This window comes from Arvicola amphibius, chromosome 11, assembly GCF_903992535.2.
Source record: "Arvicola amphibius chromosome 11, mArvAmp1.2, whole genome shotgun sequence".
Classification (NCBI taxonomy): domain Eukaryota; kingdom Metazoa; phylum Chordata; class Mammalia; order Rodentia; family Cricetidae; genus Arvicola; species Arvicola amphibius.
In genome coordinates this window covers 107,471,197-107,493,359 of record NC_052057.2, presented here as the reverse complement: position 1 = coordinate 107,493,359, position 22,163 = coordinate 107,471,197, and the positions used below count along the sequence as shown (strand labels likewise).

At 47.3% G+C, this 22,163-nt stretch overlaps 1 protein-coding gene across 2 annotated transcripts in view; it reads left to right on the top strand.

Moving 5' to 3' along the window:
- Epb41l4b (erythrocyte membrane protein band 4.1 like 4B) overlaps window positions 1–22,163 on the top strand; it is a 153,490-nt gene that overhangs the window by 87,862 nt on the left and 43,465 nt on the right. For both annotated transcript variants that reach the window (XM_038346974.1, XM_038346973.1), the window contains exon 16: window positions 20,693–20,895. In XM_038346974.1, coding sequence (XP_038202902.1) covers window positions 20,693–20,895 — 203 coding nt within the window. The remainder of the gene's footprint in view (window positions 1–20,692; window positions 20,896–22,163) is intronic.

Below are 22,163 nucleotides of genomic sequence, written 5' to 3'. Positions count from 1 at the left end.
CCCGATACCAGTCTCATGGTGAAGGGCACATGTCCTCATGGTCGCTTACCTTTTCCTGGCTGTGCCTGTAGCCTCTTAAAGATGATTCAGTACCCTCAACAAAAGCCATTCTGCTTAAACGAATGAGTAGATTTAGTTAGCTGCTTGCATAAGCCCTTCTAACTTAAGTGATGCGAACCTTTGCCCTACTGCGTGGTGGCTTTGTTCTTGCACACCTCGTCTTCCTCAGGAATCCCGTCTCTGCTCACTACTCTTCTGACTCAGCCAGTCTGGGATCACCTCTTCCTGTCACATTTTATATTGCTGTTGACTCTGAGAGCCGCCAACTTCAACTCAAGACTGTTTGTATGAGTTTCTGTATTGCCGCTTCAGCGTGGACGTCCCATGTATAATACAAACTCCACACGACAAAAACAAGATCAACTTTATCTTTGATCACTGCTCCTGGAAGGCACGACTTTCTTTCCCCCTCAAGTTCTCTTTTGCTGAGAATGAGAATGCCACGGCTCCTCTCTCCCTCGCTGCCAATATCCAGGCCATCCACAATTCTGCTCAGCTCTGCCTCCTTCCTGATTCTCCCCAACACTATCTTGCAGGATGTATTCCCTCCTGTCAGGGGTGCCCTCTCTGTTCTCCACAACTCTTGCCAAGCTCAGTCTTGTCTCTCTGCAGCCATATCTGATTGTGTCGTTCCAGGGCTGGGTGCTCCGCCCCTGTCTCTTTGCTCTGGCATATTCCATCTGGACCCCTTACCTTTCTGAGAAAACAGTCATAGCACGCTGCACGCGCCATGCCTCATGACTGTGCCTTTTTGCAAATGCTCCTCCTTCCGCCTAGACGTCTGCCACTCCCAACTCCTGCTTAGCCTTTCAGCTTCTGCTCAGGCGTCATCTTCTCCGGGAACTCTCTTGACAGCCCCCACCTCTGCAAATTGGGTTAATTTCTGTGTTCTCTGTTCTGCTACTACCTCCCCCTCCTACCCCCAGACACGGGAACGTTGTACTCACAACTTTGTATTAAAACAGCCTCTTCCGTTCATCTCATCTTGGAGCCTTAGACTCCTCAATAAGAGCTGTGCCTTTGTTTCCCCCCCATCCCCCATCCCCCACCCCTACCCCCAGTGCCTGACAGTTAGCAGACGCTCACTGGATGTCTGCTCAGAGAATGGATTCATTCCGAAGGGAATTTCTAACCAGGTAACAGGTGATGACATGTCACCTCTGTTCTGGACTGAAGGGCTCTCTGATGTACAACATCCAGTCCAGAGCATCCCATTTTGAGTAGGACGTAGACCACCGTGTCGTTTGTGGGCTCAGCTTCATCATCGTGTGCACACTCTTCAGTGTCTCATTTGAAGCATGTTCTCATACGCTTGTTGAGCAGGGCCGAGGACCTGACATTGCAAAGCCCATTAGGTGCGTAGCGATCTACAGTCATACAGAGGGGTTAATGACCAATTTCATGCTCCACATGTGTCAGTTTATCTTCCTGGTCACGCTGCACGGTGGGTAGTATTGCATTGTTACCAATGGGGACGCTCAGGACTGGGCTTTAGGCAGCACCTACGGGTCATACAATAGGTGAGTGCCAGCCTGTGGGCTCTCATGACTGGTCCCACTGTTACCACCCCGTTGCCCCACATCTCAGTGAGACTCTTAGACTACAGTGCAGTTCACCACAGTGACATCTCACTTCTGAGGAGAGAGCTGCCCTTCTATGCCAGCAGCCTAGAAACACTGTCTGCCTTCACCTCCATCCCTGCCATCCGTGGGCTCGCAACTGCCCGCACCCACCAGAGGCTGAGAACCTCGTTCATAACCAGGATCATAACAACCTCCAGCGTGCATCCCTAGTTGTCTGGTAACCCTGTCCACGTCTCATCCCACACTGGTCCAGCAGCCTATCCACAAATACTGCACTTAACTCATTCTTCGTCATTTCCACAGGAGCAGAGATGGAGCGAAGCATCCCTGTGGGAGAATGTTCCACATGTTTCTTCCCAATAATTCACGATATGTATATATTGGACCATTGCAGGTGCCAGCAATATCAAACTCACTTTGCCACAACTAATTAACTTCTTCTGGTTTTGGAATTTACAAGCCCTAGCTCACTCTCTATCACCCTTTCATGTGTGGTATCAGTTAATTGGTGTGGCTCATGGTTGTTACGCATCCTGAGATCTGCCAGGTGGTTCTCCATGCTTCATTGCTTGCTCAGCCATTTCCGCAGAAGAGGGCTCTCCTTAGCAGCAAAGACAGAATCAGGACAGTGCTGGGGTCCCTTCTGACTCTCTTGCCCATTAAAACTATCCACCAGGCTTCCAGGTCAGTGACTTCAGCCTCCTTAGTCCAGCTTGGGACACCACAAATAACAGCCTTCCCGGTGCACTCGATTTTGCAGCTTTTACCTGGTCCTTTAAAATGTGAGTTCATCAAAGAACTCTCTGGACAGCCATATTGATCTTTTCGGATCAATAGTTCTCTAACCAGGCTCTAAGTCAATTCCCTGACTGGCCAAGTTTCTCAAGTGCTCCAGGTAAATACCACAAATTGGCCCACAGTGACTGGCTTCTGCACCTCCCACCAGGAGACCTAGAGCAAGCAGGAGCCAGTCCTGGGGGTGGGAGGACTGGAGAAAAGCCAGCTGCTGTTAAGGGAAACTGGCACATTCTCAGAAGCCCCTGGGGTGCCTAAAAGGCAAACAAACCCGAAACTGGTGCTCAGCTGAGCCCAGGCCAAAGAAATCAATAATTCTGTAAATAGGTCCACTTCTCTCCACATTAGAAACCAAATGATAGCTCAGACAATTTATTTAAAAATGTTGCGCTTTGGGCCTGGAGAGATGGTTTGGCAGTTAGGAGTTCTTGCTGCTTTTTTCAGAGGGCCCAGATTTGGTTTCTAGGATCCACCCTGAATTGCTCATAACCACATCTAACACCAGCTTAAGAAAGGTCCAGCGCCCTCTTCTGTCTTCCATGAGTGCCTGCATACACATGGCGCACAATGAAATAAAACCAAGCTTCACTTCTTTTAAAATGTTGGGCTCTATTTAAATGGTTGCTGCTGAGACTGTAGGACATTATTGTTATTATTATTATTATTTATTATTAATTTAAGCTAGTCTCTCTATGTAGCCTGACTGTCCCAGAACTCTACAGATTTACAGAGATCTGCCTGCCTCTGCTTCCTGTGTTCAGGGATTCAAGGTGTACACCCACTACACCAGGCTTCAGAACTTACATTTTAACCAGAATCACAAAGGATCAGGCCTGGGAGCTTCTCTTGGTTAATGCCATTTCTCGATTTGATGCTTTGATTTTTAACTTTCATCACACAATGGAAGAATATATAATTGAAGTAGACACGATGCTAAAAAGTAAATGGATGGATGGATCCCCGAGATGTGTGTCAGTAGATCACTTATCTGGCATGGACAAGGCTCTGGGTTGATCCTTAGCACTGAAAAAAAGTAGCTAGATCTGCCTAGTTAATGTTCATTCCCACCTCCTTAACCCTGGGGAGGCAGAAGAATTTGGATTCTCGTTGTTCCTTGGGTGGCTTTAATTTTACCCTCCCCTCCCTCAGGCTGTCAAGTCATTTGCTGGTCATAGTTCTGCCCTCCTCCAGAGACAGAGAACTAGTGAAGTCCAGCCTCTAGCCAGCGGTGAGCCATGTTTCCACGCCTATGTAAGTCCTGCCTCAGAGTGAACGCGCCAGGTGCAGGGTTACAGACGCTTGCCGTTTTGAGCCGGATGAGAGAGTAGAGGCCCACAGTGTGGCGCTCTGGTGGTTCTGGGAAAAGAGGCTCACAGGTCTCTGGTGAAGTAGAATGTGGGAACTGTGGAGTCCCGCATGCTTTGAACCACTCAGCTTTGCCACTGGCCGGGTGAGCCTTGCCAGTTTTCCCAATTCGCTCATTTTCTTCATTCCATAAAGAAATTAGATAGTATCTTGCTGTGAAGGAACTCGGGGCCGGGGAGACGGCTCAGTCAGTCAGGTGCCTCTGGCATGAACAAGAAGACCTGAGTTGGTCTCCCAGGCACCCCCGCAGGCTCACGGTTTGCAGGAGGGTCTACGACAGCCATACTTTTGGTTTCCCATGAGTGAGGTTATTAAGCACGTAGCAAGCAAACAGTAAAAGAATAAGTAACAAGTGACAGGTGGGTAGGAACCGCAGCTGGAGGACTCTGATGCTCAGAACATCCAGCAGAAACTGACCGGAGAGGCCTCATTGAGGTAACCAGATGCAGTTCCTAGTAGTCCCCTCCAGGGAGGCCAACAGGAACGAGAACAAATAACAGCAGAAAAGTAACACCTTCACACCAAGGGTTTGCAGACACCCGGTACAGCCCCCTAAGGCAGCCAGCTGGAGGTCCCAATAGAGACAGCCCCTGGCAGGTGTCTCCTCCAGATCCAGATAACATCAAATAGATGCTTGGGGAAGTCGGAGCTACTGATGGCGCTTTCCCTGAGTGAGCGTCCTACTGTAGAGTGCCCGGCTTCTCTGTTTCCACTGTAGGCATCGTTTCTATCATGGACCCAAGAATAGGAACATCTTTTGGAAGTGATTTGCCTTCTAGCATTTCTCAAGGACACCGTGTTTTTACTCTTGGGATGCTTTACTGTTCTCTTCCCTGTTATAGAGCCAAGGGAGGTACAGCCCATTCCTGGACGAAGTGACTCAGAGGACACTCTTAAGACAAGCATTCTCGGGTCTGGAATGGGAGGGGGCAACCCTGTTTCCAGAGCCAGCTTCTCAGTGAGCTCAAATGACACATGACAATTTATCAGTATAATTCCGTTACAGCATGAGAAGAGCTGGGTGTGGTGGCACATATCTGTAACCCCAGTGGGGCTAGGGGACAGAGCAAGACAGACAGATCTCTAAGACTCATTGGTCAGTCAGCCAGCTGAACAGGGGAGCTCAAGTTCAGTGAGAGCCCTGTCTTCAAAAGTAAGGTAAAAAACAATGGGGGACTTTGGCCTTTGACCTCTGACCTCAACACACATGTACAACGCCTATGATATCTGTGCCCTCATACACAAAGAATCAAATATTACGTGTTGAAGGTGTGTGTACAGTGTTTAAGGCTACCTGGCAGCAATTTTTTAGTGGATTTTGAATAGTAACACATTGGCAGTCTCTGTAGACAGAAAAAGCAAAGATAGTGTTTACCTCAAGAAATGGCATGTCAGCCGTGTGGCAGTGGCGCACGCCTTTAGTCCCAGCACTCGGAAGGCAGAGGCAGGTGGATCTCTGAGAGTTCGAGGCCAGCCTGGTCTATGAAGCTAGTTCCAGGACAGCCAGGGCTGCACAAAGAAACTCTGTTTTGAAAAATCAGAGGGAGAGAGAGAGACAGAGAGAGACAGAAAGAGAGACAGAGAGAGAAGAAAGAAATGGTGTGTCTCCTAGGCCGATGGGAGAACTGTATATTCTAAGTTTAGCAGCAGAGAGGGGTGCCTGGATCCAGGGGAAAAATAACATGGAAGAGGGTTCGCAGTGAAGAATGACACCCCTCTCTGAAACAGCTTAAGAGCAGAAATGCCACGGGGATCTTTTGAGAAGGGATGGAAGGAGAAATAGAAATGATATTTCTGCCTGAGACTCCTGGAGATAGCTGCCCGGCACGGCACATGACAACAATACCGTCCTCTTGTAAATGGGGAAGCTGGGGCAGGGCGAAGGGTGGGTGAGAGCTGAGAATGCTGCTGCTGGTCCAGTAGTTCTGAAAATGTCTGTCTACTTCTCAAGTTAGCTAATTTTGGGGTTTCATCTGAGACAAAGCAGAGAGTGTGTTGCCCTGTTAATCTACTGAACAGAGAAAGAAGGGAGCTGAGGAGATGGCTCTGTTGGCAAAGTGCCTGCCATGCAGACGTGACAAGCTGTTTTAGCATCCCGAGGACCCAGGTAGCAGCTCAGTGGGGCTGTCTGTAGCCCCTGTGCTGCGGGGGGCGGGGGGGGGGCAGGGGCAGGAGGGTCCCTGGAGCACAGTCACTGCCCAGCCAGCCTGGCTGTATCGGTGAACTCCAGGTTTAGGGAAAGACTATCTCAAAGGGAAGGTGAAGAGCAGCTGAGGCAGACACCCCACAGTGACCTCTGGGTTTCACATACATGCACACAGTACACATGCAGGCACAGCCACAGATGTGCCTACATAAATTTAGTAATAAAGGGAACCATTGTGGTATTTTCTAAAACAGGAGATGCACACAGTGACGAAACCTCCAACAGTGGCCGGGGAGATGGTTCCGTGGGTAAAGTTCTTGCCTGTCATCATAAGCACTTCAGTTTTGATCCCCAGAAACATGTAAGGTCAAATACTGGAGCTCACATATGCAGTCCCAGTACTCCCACAACAAGATAGCAAGCAGACAGGAGAAGCCCCAGAAAATGGCAGACCAAGTAACCTGTCATAAGCCACAGAAGCAAACGAGTCCCTGTCTCAAAGTGAAAGTGGAAATATAATTTCTGTCTTTATTGTATTTCTCAGCGAGCAAGATTGTGCCTGTTTCACTGTTTGCGTGTTTGCTTATTTATTTATTTTATTGAGGTTTAGTCTTACTGCATAACCCATGATAGCCTCAAACTCACTCAGTAGCTTAGGCTGGCCTTGAACTTGTGAAGTTGATTTTCTGTGATCCTCTAGCTCTTCTGTTCAGCGCATGTGCCTCACTACATTCATGCCTGCACTCAGACACACCAAGGAAAAAGTTTAAACCTCAAAAATATCTAGGTTACTCCTTTTTACTTCCGACTTTCCAGTTCTGAGATACAAAAGTCATTAGCATCTCTTGTCAATCTCTAGCCAGTCTGCATATAAAGAAGCACACGTGTTTACTTAACCAGTCAATACTGATAGACACACACGCTCCATCAGCTGTCAGCAATAATTGTCTGCCATGCTTGGCATTCTGTTTGCGCACTAGAACAAATGAGCCCTATAGGATAAATCCCCAGGGATACACTTGCTGAGCCAAAAGGCGTGTGCATTATAATGGGAGCAGTTTTATGTTGCTCAAATGCTCGGTATTTTATACTCCCCCTGAGGAGATGCCACGTGTTTGTAACCCTCTGCACATAGGTGTGATGAGAGGTAGAAGCAAGCTCGCAGCCTTTGCTAACTTTGAACTAGTTTTGTTAGTCCAGTGGGTGAAAGCCAGAATTTCTGTCTTTATTGTATTTCTCGGTGATCAAGTTTGTGCCCGTTTCACTGTGGACTCTTGGTTTATTAATTTATTGAGGTTTAGTCTTACGTCGTATGCCGTGGTAGCCTCAAACTCACGTTGTAGCTTAGGCTGGCTTTGAACTTGTGAAGTTGGCTTACTGTGATCCTCTGGATCTTCTGTTCTTCATTCATGCTCTTTAGTCAAAGTCAGTTGGTCAGGTGACTGCTCAGCAAGCATGAGGACCTATCTGGGTTTGGCTCCCCAGAATTCATAGAGAAGAACCGAGCGTGGCGGCACATCCTTGTAGGCTCAGGAATAGCGAGGTGAAAACAAGCAGATCCCTGAGGCTTGCTGGCCAGCTAGCATTTGTACACACATGCACCTGCAGGTATGCACACAAAATTGTGCACGCATGCACAAGTTCAGGCTGCTGAAGCACCATGAAGCATGCCCTCTTAACATTTATGAGCATGAGAACGAGAAAGCTGGGGGCCACTGCTCGTTACTAGACCTCTCTTGAAAGGGATTTCCAGACATTCAGGTGACCATCAGCATGCTATCACCCTGGAGAACTGAGTGGGGAACACAGACAACATAAAAATAGAGAGCTGAGATGAGGAAATTGATTTCAAGTATCCTTGCTTCCTTTCCTGCTGGGGGTTCTGTTGGGAGCATTCTGCTCGGACCACTCACCAACTGTGATGACCTAACTGTGCATTTGACTGAGGAAGGACCCGCTTATGGTTATGATTACACTTCTGATAGGTCCCATCCAAATTGCAGCTGCATCGCAAAGCCGCGAGTGGTTTTAATGGAGGGATGACTGCAGCTCTTTAAAAACACCATGATTGTCGTCTAGGCAACCCACTAAAAGGGGTTGGAATAATTAGAAGGACCACCCCCACAGAAACCCACCTAATCACTCCCTGCCTGAAGGGATGGCGCAAACATCCTTTTTGGTGGCTAAGACCTCATCAGCAAGAGTTGCTGTGCTAATGACCCAGCCAGCTTCCTTCCCTGGCTGCATGATGAATATTGTGCCTGTAATAAAGGCAATTAAGCCCAAAGCTCTGAAACCCAGCCAGTGTCTGGTCTCAGAGGCGAAGGATGCTGAAGATAGACACCTCTAAAGAGCCTCGGAGAACTGGGGAAGGGACAGACTCATTTGAGAGTTTTGTGCACTAATGAATACCAAAACAGACTCTTCCTCCTTTCTGTCATCTCAGAAACACATGCCCCCAGGTTCCAGCTCACACTGGCACATTTGTTAACTACAGTCTCTAAACCCTGCCCTTCACCCGTTAGATATTTTATTCATCTAACCCGAATGTTAATTCGGAATGAATCGTGTTTTAATTTCATTCATTTGGGAACTGAATGATGTCCGAGGATGGGATATCACTTCCATCTCATGGCCCCATCTCAGGTAGCAAGGATGGTGATGAACGGGCTCCTTAGAGGGTTTTTTTTTTTTACACTTTAGTGACCTAGACAGTGATTAGTTGTATTAGGACCCCTCGAGAGTTGCTGTGTAATGGCGGCTTTGAAAGCAGCCATTGGGGACAAGAATGTTCATGCTGCTGCCCTCCAAAAGGAAGATTTCACTCAAAGCAAAGAGCAGAGGCAGTGACATCCGGAATTGAAAGAGGGGGAAAGACTAAGGAAACCAAGAAGGAAAAGCACTATTAGGTGCATTAGCAATGATGCAACTCCACTGTAGCCTTTGTTTTAAGGACAAAAAAGATTGAATTAACTCTCAGTTATGGGCCCCTGAGCAAAAAAGAACTCATGAAATGATCATTCTCTGGGTTAGACTCCAGAATGGATCTGAAATTTTTAAGACCTCAAGATCTCCCCACAGAATCATCTGCCGCCCTTCCTTGAAGCTTTGTGTCTCCTTACTGGCTTGTCTGTACGTGTACATGTACATACACATGCAGACACACACACACACACACATACATCTGTGCACTCATGAAGACACACAGACAATGAAAAAGATATTAGGAAGGATAAAACCAGGGCAAAATGCGTTCTCTGAGAGAAAAATGTCAAGGACCAAGTACTTACACTATTCGTTGAAATCAGTTGAAATAATTGACTCCATTAATTGAAAGATGAATGTTCCTATCACTATAGGTCCATGGAATCTTGTAGGCTGTCCCTAAGAAAAGCAGTATTTTACTCTCCAATTTGCAGATGTAAATTAATGTAGTTCCAAGCACCTAGGGAACTCATAAGCAAAGAGAGATTTCTGTGAATAGGTACTTGAAAGTGGCCTAAAGAAAATTAAAATCCAATGCAATGGAACAAGTTCATTGAGCAAGCTTTTACTAGACATCCACACTCTTCCCACATGCTGCTGTGTTGGAAAAGACGCTATCTTTAACTCCAGATTGCTAAGATACTAATTGAGTTAAGAGTCACCCCCCCTCCCCAATTTGGAGTCACACGTCACCCGTGCTAGCAAAATTAATTTGGAAAGTTGATTATTTGGAAATTTTCTTGAAGGAATTACAATTTGGAGAAATTCCCCTCTACCAGTGAGGGGTCTAAATAAAGGATTTTAAGCCATATTTTAAAATGTAATGGGGAACCAGGTGTGGTGGCTCACCCGTTTAATCCCAGAACTTGGAAGGCAGAAGCAATTGGATCTCTGTGAGGTCAACCTGATCTATATAGAAAGTTCCATGTAGCCTGGTCTACAGAATGACACTCTTGTCAATAATAATAATAATAATAATAGAGAGATGGCTCAGTTGTTAAGAGCACTGGTTGCTCTTGCAGAGGTCCTGAGTTCAGTTCCCAACATCCACATCATTACTCGCTGCAACCTCAGTTCCAAGGAGATCCAGCCCTCTTCTAGACTCAGTAGACACCAGCACATACACATATGATGTACATACAGACAGTCACACACATGTACACAAATACAAATAAATTTTTTTAATGTAATGTGGAAGAGAAGTGTTAGGAATAGAACCCAGACTTTTGTGACCAGTAAGAGCACGCACGCGCGCACACACGCGCGCGCGCGCACAGGGTGTGTGTGTGTGTGTGTGTGTGACCTTTATCTCTAGTATTTTTCTTCCTTTAACAAATGAAAGTAAGTTTCTGTAAGAAATCACCCTAATGAACACTCCTAACATTTGTAATGTGTCTTTCTCTAAGATGTTAAAAGTTTTCTCTTCAAACCCATTAGGCAAAGAGAACAAAGTTGCAAATGTCCGTTGTAACTCAGCCCAAGTATGCTTACCCTGAATTCAGTTGCTGCGCACGGCACCCCTGTGTCTGCGTTCCGTGTGCTATTACCCAGTTACCAAGCTTCGGGCAAGGGGCAGGAGGTTAAAATACACAAACACATACAGACAGAGAGACAGAGACACCGGTCATCCTTGAATTCCCCAAGAATGCCCCCTTTATTGTTCAGGGACAGATTATATAGAGATAGCCACGCCCCAGCCAAACCCACCAGAAACCACTCTCCTGCCATCAGGAACTCCTGAAGATCTCGTGCTCAGAGCAGCTGTAGGCACTCAGATCAGGGGATTACAAGAAATTCAGGATCTGGGGTCTCACTGCTCCCAACATTCAGTAAGAATTTTGTAACCCTGTGCTAGTTGGTCGTCTTAGTCTCTGCTCAATTAAACCAAAATAAGTGATAGCTATCTTGTAACCAAGATGGCCATTTGTCCCTTCTGCCATCAAAGCAGTGAGCACAGGCATTCAGGATTTACCAAAGCAGTTGGTGGTATGGAAATGCTTACTAAATGCCCAGACAAAGAAGTGTCCGAGACCCCATGAATAACATGAGTTCCACAAACTCACAGTTTACAGCAGGCTCACGATGAGGTGCCAGACCACTCTCCTTTGTTACTCTTAGGCGTCTCCTGTCACCCATAGGACCAGGTAGTGCCACTTACCCCTAAAGAGAGTACAGCACTCAAGGGTCAAATCCCAGCTCTGATATTCTGGAGCTGTGTTACCATGGCAAAGTTACATAGTCTTTCTATTCCTGCTTCCGTATTTAGAAAATAAGGATTAATAGTCTTTTTTTTTGTTAAAAAAAAAGATTCATTTATTTATTATGTATACAGTGTTCTGCCTGCAAGTATGCTTGCATGCCAGAAGAGGGCACCAGATCTCATTATAGATGGTTGATAGCCACCATGTGATTGCTGGGAATCGATCGAACTCAGGACCTCTGGAAGAACAGCCAGTGCTCTTAACCTCTGAGCCATCTCTCCAGACTGGATTAATAGTCTTTAAGTGATTGTTGAAGATTAAATAAGTTGACAGATGGTACAGTATTTGGCATTCAAAAGCAGTTAATTTGGAGGGATCCCTTCATTTTTTTTTTTTTGTTGTTGTTGTTTTTGTTTTTCGAGACAGGGTTTCTCTGTAGCTTTTTAAAAGCCTGTCCTGGAACTAGCTCTTGTAGACCAGGCTGGCCTCGAACTCACAGAGATCTGCCTGCCTCTGCCTCCCGAGTGCTGGGATTAAAGGCGTGCGCCACCACCGCCCTGCTGGATCCCTTCATTTTTGAAGAGCATGACCAGTACCCGAGCTTTTGTGAAATGTGTTTTTGGCTGACATCTGACCCATACGACAGCATTCTCGAGTGAGACACAGTTCTGGGTGAGGGAACTGAACATGGGGTAGGAATGACACTTTCCAGCATCTGTTTCACCGCACATACAGAAAGTGACATATTTATAGTACACACGGGGCATGGTAGATAAGGCTGCTGGAGGCTTGAGACCCCTGGGGTCCTATCCACTTAGCCCAGGGATTAGGAAGAGAAATGATTCCGCTTACTTGCAGCCCTCTGAGAGCCATCCAGTGACAGCTCTCCTAAGATTTCTATCTGGTCCCCTACTATGTCGCTCGGTCTCACATGACATTTGCAGTTGTGCCCACATCAGTTCCGAACTAAAACAGGAGCCAGTTTGTCCCCCGCCAGGCTTCTGCAGAAAGGGGATAGAGAACTTCTTGTGGCGTAGGTGCTGCCATGAGTACTGTGTAGACGCTGCCTCTACGTGCAGCGCCATTGCCGATGGAGGCATGGCTGCAAATAGATGATTTGTGGTACGTGAGCAGTGCAGCCCAGATCAGATGCAGTGTGGGGACAAGGCGTGACAGGAGCATGTTCTTTGCGTTTGTCTGAGAGAGACGTCAGGCAGGCACAGCGCTTCTGTGGGGAGATTTCCTAGCCAGCCAGACCCTGGCATCTACTAAAAGATGAGCAGCTGGTGACTTGCTGGCCTGCCTGCTTCATGGCTGCACGTCTGGAAGGTGGAAGAAATGCCACAGGGATTGCTGCTAATTCTGTCAGTGGGGAGCACAGGTTAGAATGTAGGACAAGGTCCTTGGAAGAAGACAATCCTAAAGTCTTGGTTTGATTTGCATAGGGGTGTGTGGGGGGGAGCCTCTGTGTAGTCTATGCTTTCCCAAAGAAATGTCAAAGAATAATCTTAGAAGGAATATTGTTCCCGCAGAGAACCTGAAAGTGGATGTCAGTGGCCTCTCAGGTAAACTCATGATTAAGACATGATTTAAAAGAGGAAGAAAGTGGGCATGGCTACAAACAAAAGAGCACAAGTTTGGGGGTTTTTGTTTTGTTTTGTTTTTTGGGGGTTTTTGGGGGGTGTTTTGTTTTGATGGTTGTCATTTTATTTGTTTTGTTTTAAAACTGGATCTTGCTAGATAGACCAGGTTAGCCTTGACTTTCACTGCATGCCTCTGACCAGCCTGGAGCTTGCTAGATAGACCAGGCTAGCCTTGGATTTCACTGCATACCTCTCACCAGCCTGGAGCTTGCTAGATAGATCAGGCTAGCCTTGGGTTTTACTGTATACCTCTGACCAGCCTGGAGCTTGCTAGATAGACCAGGCTAGCCTTAGACCTCCAGCCTCTGTCTCTCTAGAGCTTGTTCCACCGTCATCAGACTGATAAGGAACTCCATGATTTCATAGATTATTCCTTTGGAGCAAAGAGATGAGGGTTTTCATAGCTGTTCCTGAGGGTGGCCTGCCGGATGACAAGGGCAGAGCTACCCAATGTCCGTTGTTCCTCTTTTTTTCAGTCAGAATGTACTAACTGCAGGAGAACAAAGAGAAGGAAATGGAAAGGCAAGCTAAAGAAAGAATGGTCAGGAAATAGTTGACTGCTTCGTGATTAGTTTGAATCTTCAAGCTAAAAATAAAAGATGTCCCCCAGAACCCTGGGGAAATCTGCCTTTGCTATTGCTAAGTCAGCGTCCAGCACCCTCCGAGAAGGCATGGAGTCGTGGAGAGATGCCAGAAGAGAAAAGGGCACTGTAGCGTGGCTGTTTGAAAAATCAATTCCCAAGTGATAGCCTGGATGGTGGCGCAGCGGGGGTTTGAAGGCCGTCTTTTTAAAGCGCCTGGCAGAGGGAACAGTGCCTACCATGGAATGGTGCGGATCTCCTTTGGGCAGACACCAATCGTTGCTCAAGGATCTTAGCAGCCTGAAGTGGAAGGGCTCAGTCTACCCTGATGAGTGAGGTTGGGCAGGGGCTGCACTTAACATTGAAACATTAGCCTGTGAACCCCAGAGCAGAGACAAGGGTGACAGATGGCCTTCAGTACCCTCATGATACATACTGCTGGCCAATGCGATAAGCGAAGAAAACAAAATAAGGAATACTACTAGGCAGGATGAACACAGTTCACCGATCTTAAACTCCAAGGGAAAAGAGAGCTAGGCAGAGAGGCCAGAAGCAGAAATCGTCTGAACTTAGGTGGCTGTGTGTGTGTGTGTGTAGAGAGAGAGATGGGGAGATGATTCAGTGGGTGAGGGCATTTGCTCTGCAAGCATGAGAACTTGTATTCAGATCCCCAGAACCAATGTAAAAAAAACATGGCTGCACGGGCCTGTGACCCCAGCATTTGAAATGCCAGAGACTGGAGGGTCCTAGACCTTGCTGGCCAGGCAGCCCAGCTGAGACGGCAATCAGAATTCCAGCTCAGTTCATACCTCAAGGGAGTAAGGTAGAGAGCGATGGATGATACTCAGTGACCAGCCTGAGCTCCACAAGCGTGTGCATGGATGCGTGCGCCTGCACTCTCATGTCGTGTGCAAGTGTCACACATACAGCACACACATGTGCACACAGTAGGAGGGATGGGAGGGAAGGTAAGGATAGGGTATTAGGAGACGCAATGACTAATGTTATTTTAAATTGTGGTGAAACTGAGAAATATCCGGGATTGTGGTTACTAGCGTTTGCTCTATACCATTAATGAAAAGAAAAACAAGAGCCGGGCAGTGGTGGCGCACGCCTTTAATCCCAGCACCCGGGAGGCAGAGGCAGGCGGATCTCTGTGAGTTCGAGACCAGTCTGGTCTACAAGAGCTAGTTCCAGGACAAGGCTCTAAAGCTGCAGAGAAACCCTGTCTCGAAAAAAAACAAAAACAAAACAAAAAAAACCAAAAAAAACCAAAACTCTAACCAAAGACCATTTTGAACCATCTTAATAAGCGGAGAGAAGTGTGCACTGTATGTATACGTTCTTCGAAACCAAGGTACTTAATGCTCCAAATGGAAGACCAGTGGAACTTTTGAGTCGTCAGCTTGAACTCTGAAGCAATACATGGATGCAAAGGACAGAAACTACCCAACTTCTGGTTTGTTTGGTTTTTGCTTTGTTTTTCTTTCATTTTCAACCGGGATAGACGGGCTGAAAACAGTTCAGAGAACAAAAGGAAAGACACTGAAGTCCAGGCTAATGAAAGGGAACACTCAGGACGTATTTGACTGCTAAGAGAAAGAATGATGTGAGAGGGGAAGTCAGATGTGGGCTGTCACGCATAATGACATTAAAATGTAAGTCACTGTCGGACTCTCTGCTAGCTCAGGGAAAGCTTGAGAAATGCGGAGCAGGCAGGTTAACGCTGTGTATCTCACATGAGCCATCAGGAAAATGGATACTCATCTAGGTATTTCCTACAGAGGGACTTTAACACAGGGACTTGATTATACATAGTTGGGAGGAACTAAGGCCCCGAGTTATCACTAAAGCAGCCCCCAAATGAGAATAATCAGAAGGTATTTTACCACCCCAGAACAGAGGGATAAAGGACAAAAGGAGGTAGCACCATAGGAATCCAGCATCGGGGGGGCACAACGAGGCAAGCCTGGGTGCGGAGCCCTGAAGTGCCCTGAACTCCTTGGAGTGTGTGCAGGAAAGTGGGCAGCGAGCCTACGGTCTTTCAGCGCAGTGGCCAGCAGAGCCCAGAGTGCAGGAGTTCCTGGGCTGACAATGGATTGTCCCTTTCGAAAGGTTGAAGCAGTTCTCCGTTTCAGAAACGGATGGTAATTTCCTGTTAACCACCATGAGTTTGTGATCCAAATGGGAGGCATCAAGAGAAACACCAAGGTGCTCACCCTTCCTTACATGTGGAAGCTGTGCAGGTCCCCGCCCCAACACTTTAGTACGCCCAGTCAGCTTAGCTGGAAAACCCTCCACCTGGACTGTCTGGTGACACCCTCCCCCAGTTCACTCTTCCATAACCTTCAGGACTCCCTTGCTTCAAGCATCCCTAACCCCAGGAAGTCTCCTCTAACAATACCCAGACTGGACCCAGGCCCCTTCCCCGTCAACCGCTACACCTGGCACAGTGCCAATCACAGGAGCTGGCCCTGGATTACTTACTGAGTGTGCCGAGGCTTCTCTGGCCTCCTGAGCACATCCCTGTTTCCAGCACAGCAGGGGCACAAATACATACGGTTTCTGTTCCTGCGGAACTTTCTGGAAGGCGGAGACCCTGAGGTCTCAGCCAGCAACTTCTGAGAGGACTTGGGTTTCCCTGGTAAGTACACATGCAACCTTAAGTAGAGGCCGAGCAGATGGCTGGTACAGCAGATGGGCTGCCCTTTGGGCTCCGAGGCAAAAAGTGGGAGGCTGGCTCGTGTCCCGGACTCAGCTGCTGGTCTCTGGCTGTGTGACCTGCTCACCCCTCTTCCCATGGCGAGCCCATATGTGAAATAAGCTGGCTGCAAGATGGAGAAAGGTTGCGGTTCCTGGGCCGGCTGCAGGGTTTAGAGATAGGGCCTATGTCTAGAGGAGGGCTATCATTGACATTTCTCAAGGTCTCCAGCTTTGCTGGGCTCTGTGTCACATAGTGTATGGTTCATCAAAGTGTGTAGCCGGTTATTTTCATAAAATTGTACGGCTGTGTATTTCACTGCTTTAGCAATATTTCATTCCTCCCCGAGAATCTCAGTAGCAACCTCAGTAGCAATAGTCTTTCCTGATCTCTCCCGCCTTTCCTGCTCCCAAACAACCTCTGACCTCCTCCCTGCATGTTTGCTCTGAGCGTGGAATCACATGTGTGACTCTTGGTGTCTCTTTCAAACAGCCTAGTGTTTCCAAGGTTCATTTATATTGTAGCATGGGTTTGTAGTTCGCTTCCTTTCTGTGGCTTAGGGATTTTCCAAGGTGTCAGTATTCCACATTTTGACTATTTGTTAATCCATCGATGAACTTGGCTGTTTCTACCTTTGAGTGATTACGAATAATGCTGTTCATGAGCATCCAGGTGAGATATTTCACGGCCCTTTCCTTTCCTTCAATTCTTACCTTGCTGTAAATTTCTGAATCATATAAAAACTGTGTCTTTAACTCTGAGAAGCCACCACACTGGTTTTTTTTTTTTTCAAAATGGAATGAATCATCTTACATTCCCTCCAGTAGGCTGTAAGGGTTTTCCTAATGATCTTAACATCCAGCCACAGTTTAAACCACAGAACCAGAGGATATCTGAGGGACGCCATTATAAAATCTGTGATTTCTTATCTCAACTTAGATTCCCCAGGGCCCATGTCACCCAGAACTTGCCTACACTGCTAAGGTTGTGTTTGACTTCTCAAGAGCACCCTCATTTGGCCTGTTTTGAAGAGAAAACCCTGAATTCAGCTTCCCCCTTTCCTTTCCTGTATCAGTTCTGGTAGTAGATTCTAGAAGTACTTGTGACCCCCTTTCCAGAATCCCAAGTACCCCATGAGTGTCAGTCTGTAATGGCAGTGAGCATGGAGCTGGCCTGGTATCCTAAGTTGTGACCAGCATCCCTGAGGCTGGTGTGTTGCTGCATGTACTTGGTCCTTATACTATGAGTCTGACTTACTGAGGTCACAAGGCAGATGCATGTCCTTGTGGATACCATTGACCTCAAAGTCTGCACTAATGTTGCCTCCAGATATCTTACAGGAACAATCCATGAGCGCAGGGCCTTGAGAGATCTCTTTAACAGACCTATAATCCAATAAAACCCTTGTTTGAATCTTCAAAATGGTCCCTGTGTGTGAGCAGAGAATGCTCATTCCAATTCATTCACCTGTGACAATGTCCTGGAGAGCTGTGAACAATGTCTACTCACCCAATAGAGACCCAACAACAGACTAAAGCGATAATACCACTAAACTCCAACATGGCGAACCAACGAATACATTGTTGTTACTTACAGGAACATGGATGACTCAAAGGCAGCCATATCACCAAAAACTCACTCCAGCAGGGCTAACAGCTCACAAAAGCTGGAACCCTGGGGCTCTCTGCATGTTGGAGTGTCTCCTTTCCTCAGCAGCCCTTACTGTTTATATAACCTTGGGGAGGGAGGAACTTGTGAACCAATTATGTTTCAGGAACTTCCTGAGACTTGTGTGTTGTTTTGTTTTCCTGAGTCTTAATACCAGAGGGAATTGTCTCACAATAAGAACAGTTGTTCTTCCTGGGACCCTCAGCTGTACCAGATTTCTTGCTCTAGCCCAGGCAGTTTCTCCCACCCTTGTCCACTCTCTTCCCATTTGTTTTCTTCTGACTCCAACTCCATAAATAGCTGTAAGAGGAAAATCAGGAATGCATATTTTGCTTGACATGTTATTATGTGATTTCTCACTCTTGGCATATAGATGATTTTTGGGGGGGGTTTGTTTCTTTGTTTTTAGCGTTTCACTCTTCATTCTGAGTTTCCTTGAAATGAAAAAATAGTGTACCCTTTCCACATGTAGAGACAAGTTCATGATAGCACTGTGTGGCCTTCCAAGCCTGTGACAAGCATCTCTCACCAATCCCAGCATGCTCTCCCTGAGCTGAGCCCGACCTCAGAATCCTTCTCACATTCTGGGCAGAGGTGAAGATGGAGCTGGCACCTGAGGTGGTATCTATTTGCCATCTTTCAGGAACTCTTCCTCAAAGCTCTCCAACTCTTCCAGGCCTGGTTGCATGCCAGCTCTCTGCTCTTGGCCATGTTTCCCTGCGGGTACTCATTCCCACACTCACTGTGAGCATTTGAAGCTCATCAGAGCATCCCTCACTCCCTACTCCCCTCTTTTCCTGATGCTGTGCCATTTGCCTGCCATTTCCTTACTCCTCCCTGTCTCCATGGTCTCTTCTTGCATCTAGCCAATGGCCCTCTCTTGTCTTTCTGTCCTTTGTGTCTGGACAATCCTAATGCCACTCTGACTCTGAACAGGGCAGAAGAAGGCCAGCTATCGACTGGGAAGCCCTCTCCAGCCCCCATAAGGGACATCTGCTCTTCTGAGAGCCCCACTGCACCTCCAGAAAGCCAATATCTTCGATACATTTGAAGGATGGGAAAATAATGTCTGTGGGCTTTGTAGTCCACAGCTTTGTTACCAAATCCGAGCTGTACAGCTTCTCAGCTGAATCCCAGCGATGGCTACCCAGGGTCCCCTGCAGGGCTTCGGCAGGGTGGAGGAGAGGACTTTCAGCTCCTACTTGGTGTGCTTGTTTACTGCCCCCCATAGGAAGGTGGCTATCCAGAACTGTTTCTAAGAGGAAGAGGTGAGGGTGGAGCTCTCCAGAGCTCAAAACCATGCCGACTTCCACTTCCTCCAGGTGCATGCCCTGCAGAGTGCCTTTGAGTGAATCTCCACAGGGTATCCGGAGTGGCTGAAGAATCCAGCGGCTGCACCAGTGGTGACAAGTACAGCTGTACTGGACTCTACCCTGCCTCTGCTAATGAGCCCATTCCCACCTCCTTCCTCAGTGTCCCCAAGCCCTTCTCACACTATCAGGAACTTCCCAGGGGGCAGCTCATACTCTTCCCAGGGTCCCTTGCTGCTCAAATGATAACTCTGTACACATCACCCTTCAAACTAGCTCAGCTTGTCATTTGAACGGCGACACCTACTGGCTCCCTCCTCATGCTCTTCCCTCCATATACTCTTCCTGCTCATATGACCTTTGCCCATACTGTTCCTTAGGCCTGTATTGACTGCTTCTACCCTTTAATTCCACAGCAGTCTACTGTCTCCCACAAAAACAATAAAGAGTCCTGGTTTAGATCATGTGGCTTAGGTGAGAGAAACCCAACTACCTCAATCAGTCAACCAGTCAGTGCATTCGTGAACCTTATGGAAAGAGTTAGCTATAGCATCAGTTTCAGGGATAGCTGGATCTAGGTGACCAAGTTATGCCAATAGAGTTTTTTCTCACTCCACCTACATTTAACTTCTGCTCAATTTCTCTTCCTTCACGTTTTAGCCTCTTTTCAGGGACATAACTACTTTATGTCTGGGAAAGGTAGCCACAAGAAACTTCAGTTTGCATTCTGATGGCCAAAACTGACTTACTCTTTGAACAATTTGAACATGGTACCCTGGCATGACAGTACTTTATGAATCCATGAAAAAAATGCTTGAATTTCTATTACAGTCAAGGAAACATAAACATTTAGTTGAAGAAAGTATGTTAAGGTGTTATATTAATATATTTGCTTTAATATCAGCACTACCAAGAATTATAATTTTTAAAATGCTTCATTTTTCATTATGTGGCTATGTGTGTGGGTTTGTGCCCATGAAGGCAGTGCCCGAGGAGCCCAGAAGGTGGCAATGGGTCCTCTGAGCTGGCGTTAGAGGCAGTTGTGAGCACCCAGAAGAGTGTTCCTATCTTTTAGCTTCTGGCTGTTAATAGTTAGGAACAAGTGAGTGTGCCTGGGTCAAACCCCTCTAAACAGGATTGTGGCAGGTTCTGGCTAGCTGTGCTTGAGTTACAGGCCACTCCTGAGAAGAAATGTAAGGGCAGGGACGTAAGGAGGACTTTCTGAGTGTGGCATGAAGAGAGAAGAGACTCTGGTTTATAACATAGGATCATTTAAGCATTATTTATTATTTTTTTGTTTGTTTCACCATGCATTTAGAAGATGCCCTTTTCAAAAAAAAAAAAAAAAAAAAGGCTGTCGTGTAGGTGCTAGGAACGGAAACCAGGTCCTGTGCAAGACTAGCCAGTGTTCTTACCCACGGAACCATCTCTCCAGCCCTGAAAATGGCTTTTTAAAAATACAAGCTGTTTTTTCCCCATTTTTAAGGTTGAAGATGTGAGATTGCCGATATATACAAATTCCCACTTTGTTCATCTTCTTTGCACATGGTTTGGCTCGATGCCCTAAGTAGGGGTCTGCTTATTGAGCCTCGGGGTTTAAGGTGTTAGCAAAATGCTGTGTTGTTCTAAATCTTGACTTTGTTGCCTGCCCCAGCTACCCGCTCTCTTCCCCAGCACTCAGCCCCACAGAAAGGCTGCCTTTCGGCCTCGAGGAGAATGGGGGTACACCGTTCGCCCCCAAAGCTTCGGGGAGGCACCACCATCAGCACCAGCACCACTCCAACTATGGCCTTTCGCTGACCCTGGAGAATAAGGAGGGGCCTCTGAGGTCCCCAAACTCCAGCAAGGCCCTCACCAGTGAGTATGTAGAGGGAGCAGGGTGGGGTGGGGAGGGCCAATGGGGGACAGTGGGTGGTGTTGCCATGGCTACAGGGCTGGGGCAGCTTGGACTATAGAGCCTGATTCCTGCTTTCACCTTGTACAGAGGACCATTCCTTCCTGCTTCCTAATTTAGACCTGTCCTGTGCTCTGCGCTGGCTTCCCGGCTCCAGCAGTGAAGAGAAAAGAGGCTAGCAGACACAGTGGCTGGGGTTCCTAGTGCCCTGATGACAGTAAAATCTCCTCTGCCCTTTTGTGACACCTGCTTCCACCACCAAAGTGGTGTCAGGGGTCAAGCGGGCCTATGGTGTCAGCCATCCTGTAGACACTAATAATAAAGGAAGCAATTAGGTATGTGGTTGGCAACGTGACTCATCTGGCCTCTGCTCACGTTAGTAAGGATGGGCTTGCATTCTGTATATTGTTTTCTAAAAGCTCGTTTTACTCGCCTTTAGGAATTTGTCTCTGACGGACTGAGACAAAGTAATAGCGCTTTCCCTTTCCCATTCTTTCCTTTTCTTTTTCTTACTATATTGACCAGGCTGGTCTTAAACTCACAGAGATCCACCTGCCTCTGCCTCCCAAGTGCTATCGTTAAAGGTGTGTGCTACCACCATACATGGCCTTTCTTTACCTTTAATTTTTATTATCATTTTATTGTTTGTCTAAATCTGCTTTTTTTAAAAAACTAACATTCAGTATTCACTGTGACTTTTTCGAATATAATTTCTATTTGTTGATCTTCCCCTCCCCCGCCCCCTTTTGCCCCCAGGATCCCCTTGGCCTCTTTCCCACTCTCATGCAACACAGTTCTCTTACCCATCCCCTTCAGGAGCACTGAGGCAAGACCTGTAAGAGGGTGGGGTGTGGCTCTTGTTGCCCAGCCCGGGATGCTCTCTGCTTCCTCTGTGAGCAGGAGGGAGCGTGTGCAGTGAGTGCCAAGGAATCTTCTAGCCTGGCATGGCGTGCAGCTGTGAGCTGCTGAGACAGGTTGAGCTCCTCAACCCTCATCTTCAGACCACAAGAATCGTTTGACTTTAGCTGAATGGAAGATGGGAAGTCCCGGCCCACTTGGGGTGTAGAATTCAAACACTGCCCATGCTGTCCTTTGCCCACGTTCACCTCATTCTTTTGCATGGAGGCGACCGTCATGACCTCCTCACAGGATCCCTCCTCCAAAGTAGCCCCCATCTAGAAGCTGCCAATGTCAGCATTAAGACCTTCCATGCCTGGGGCTGGAGAGAAGG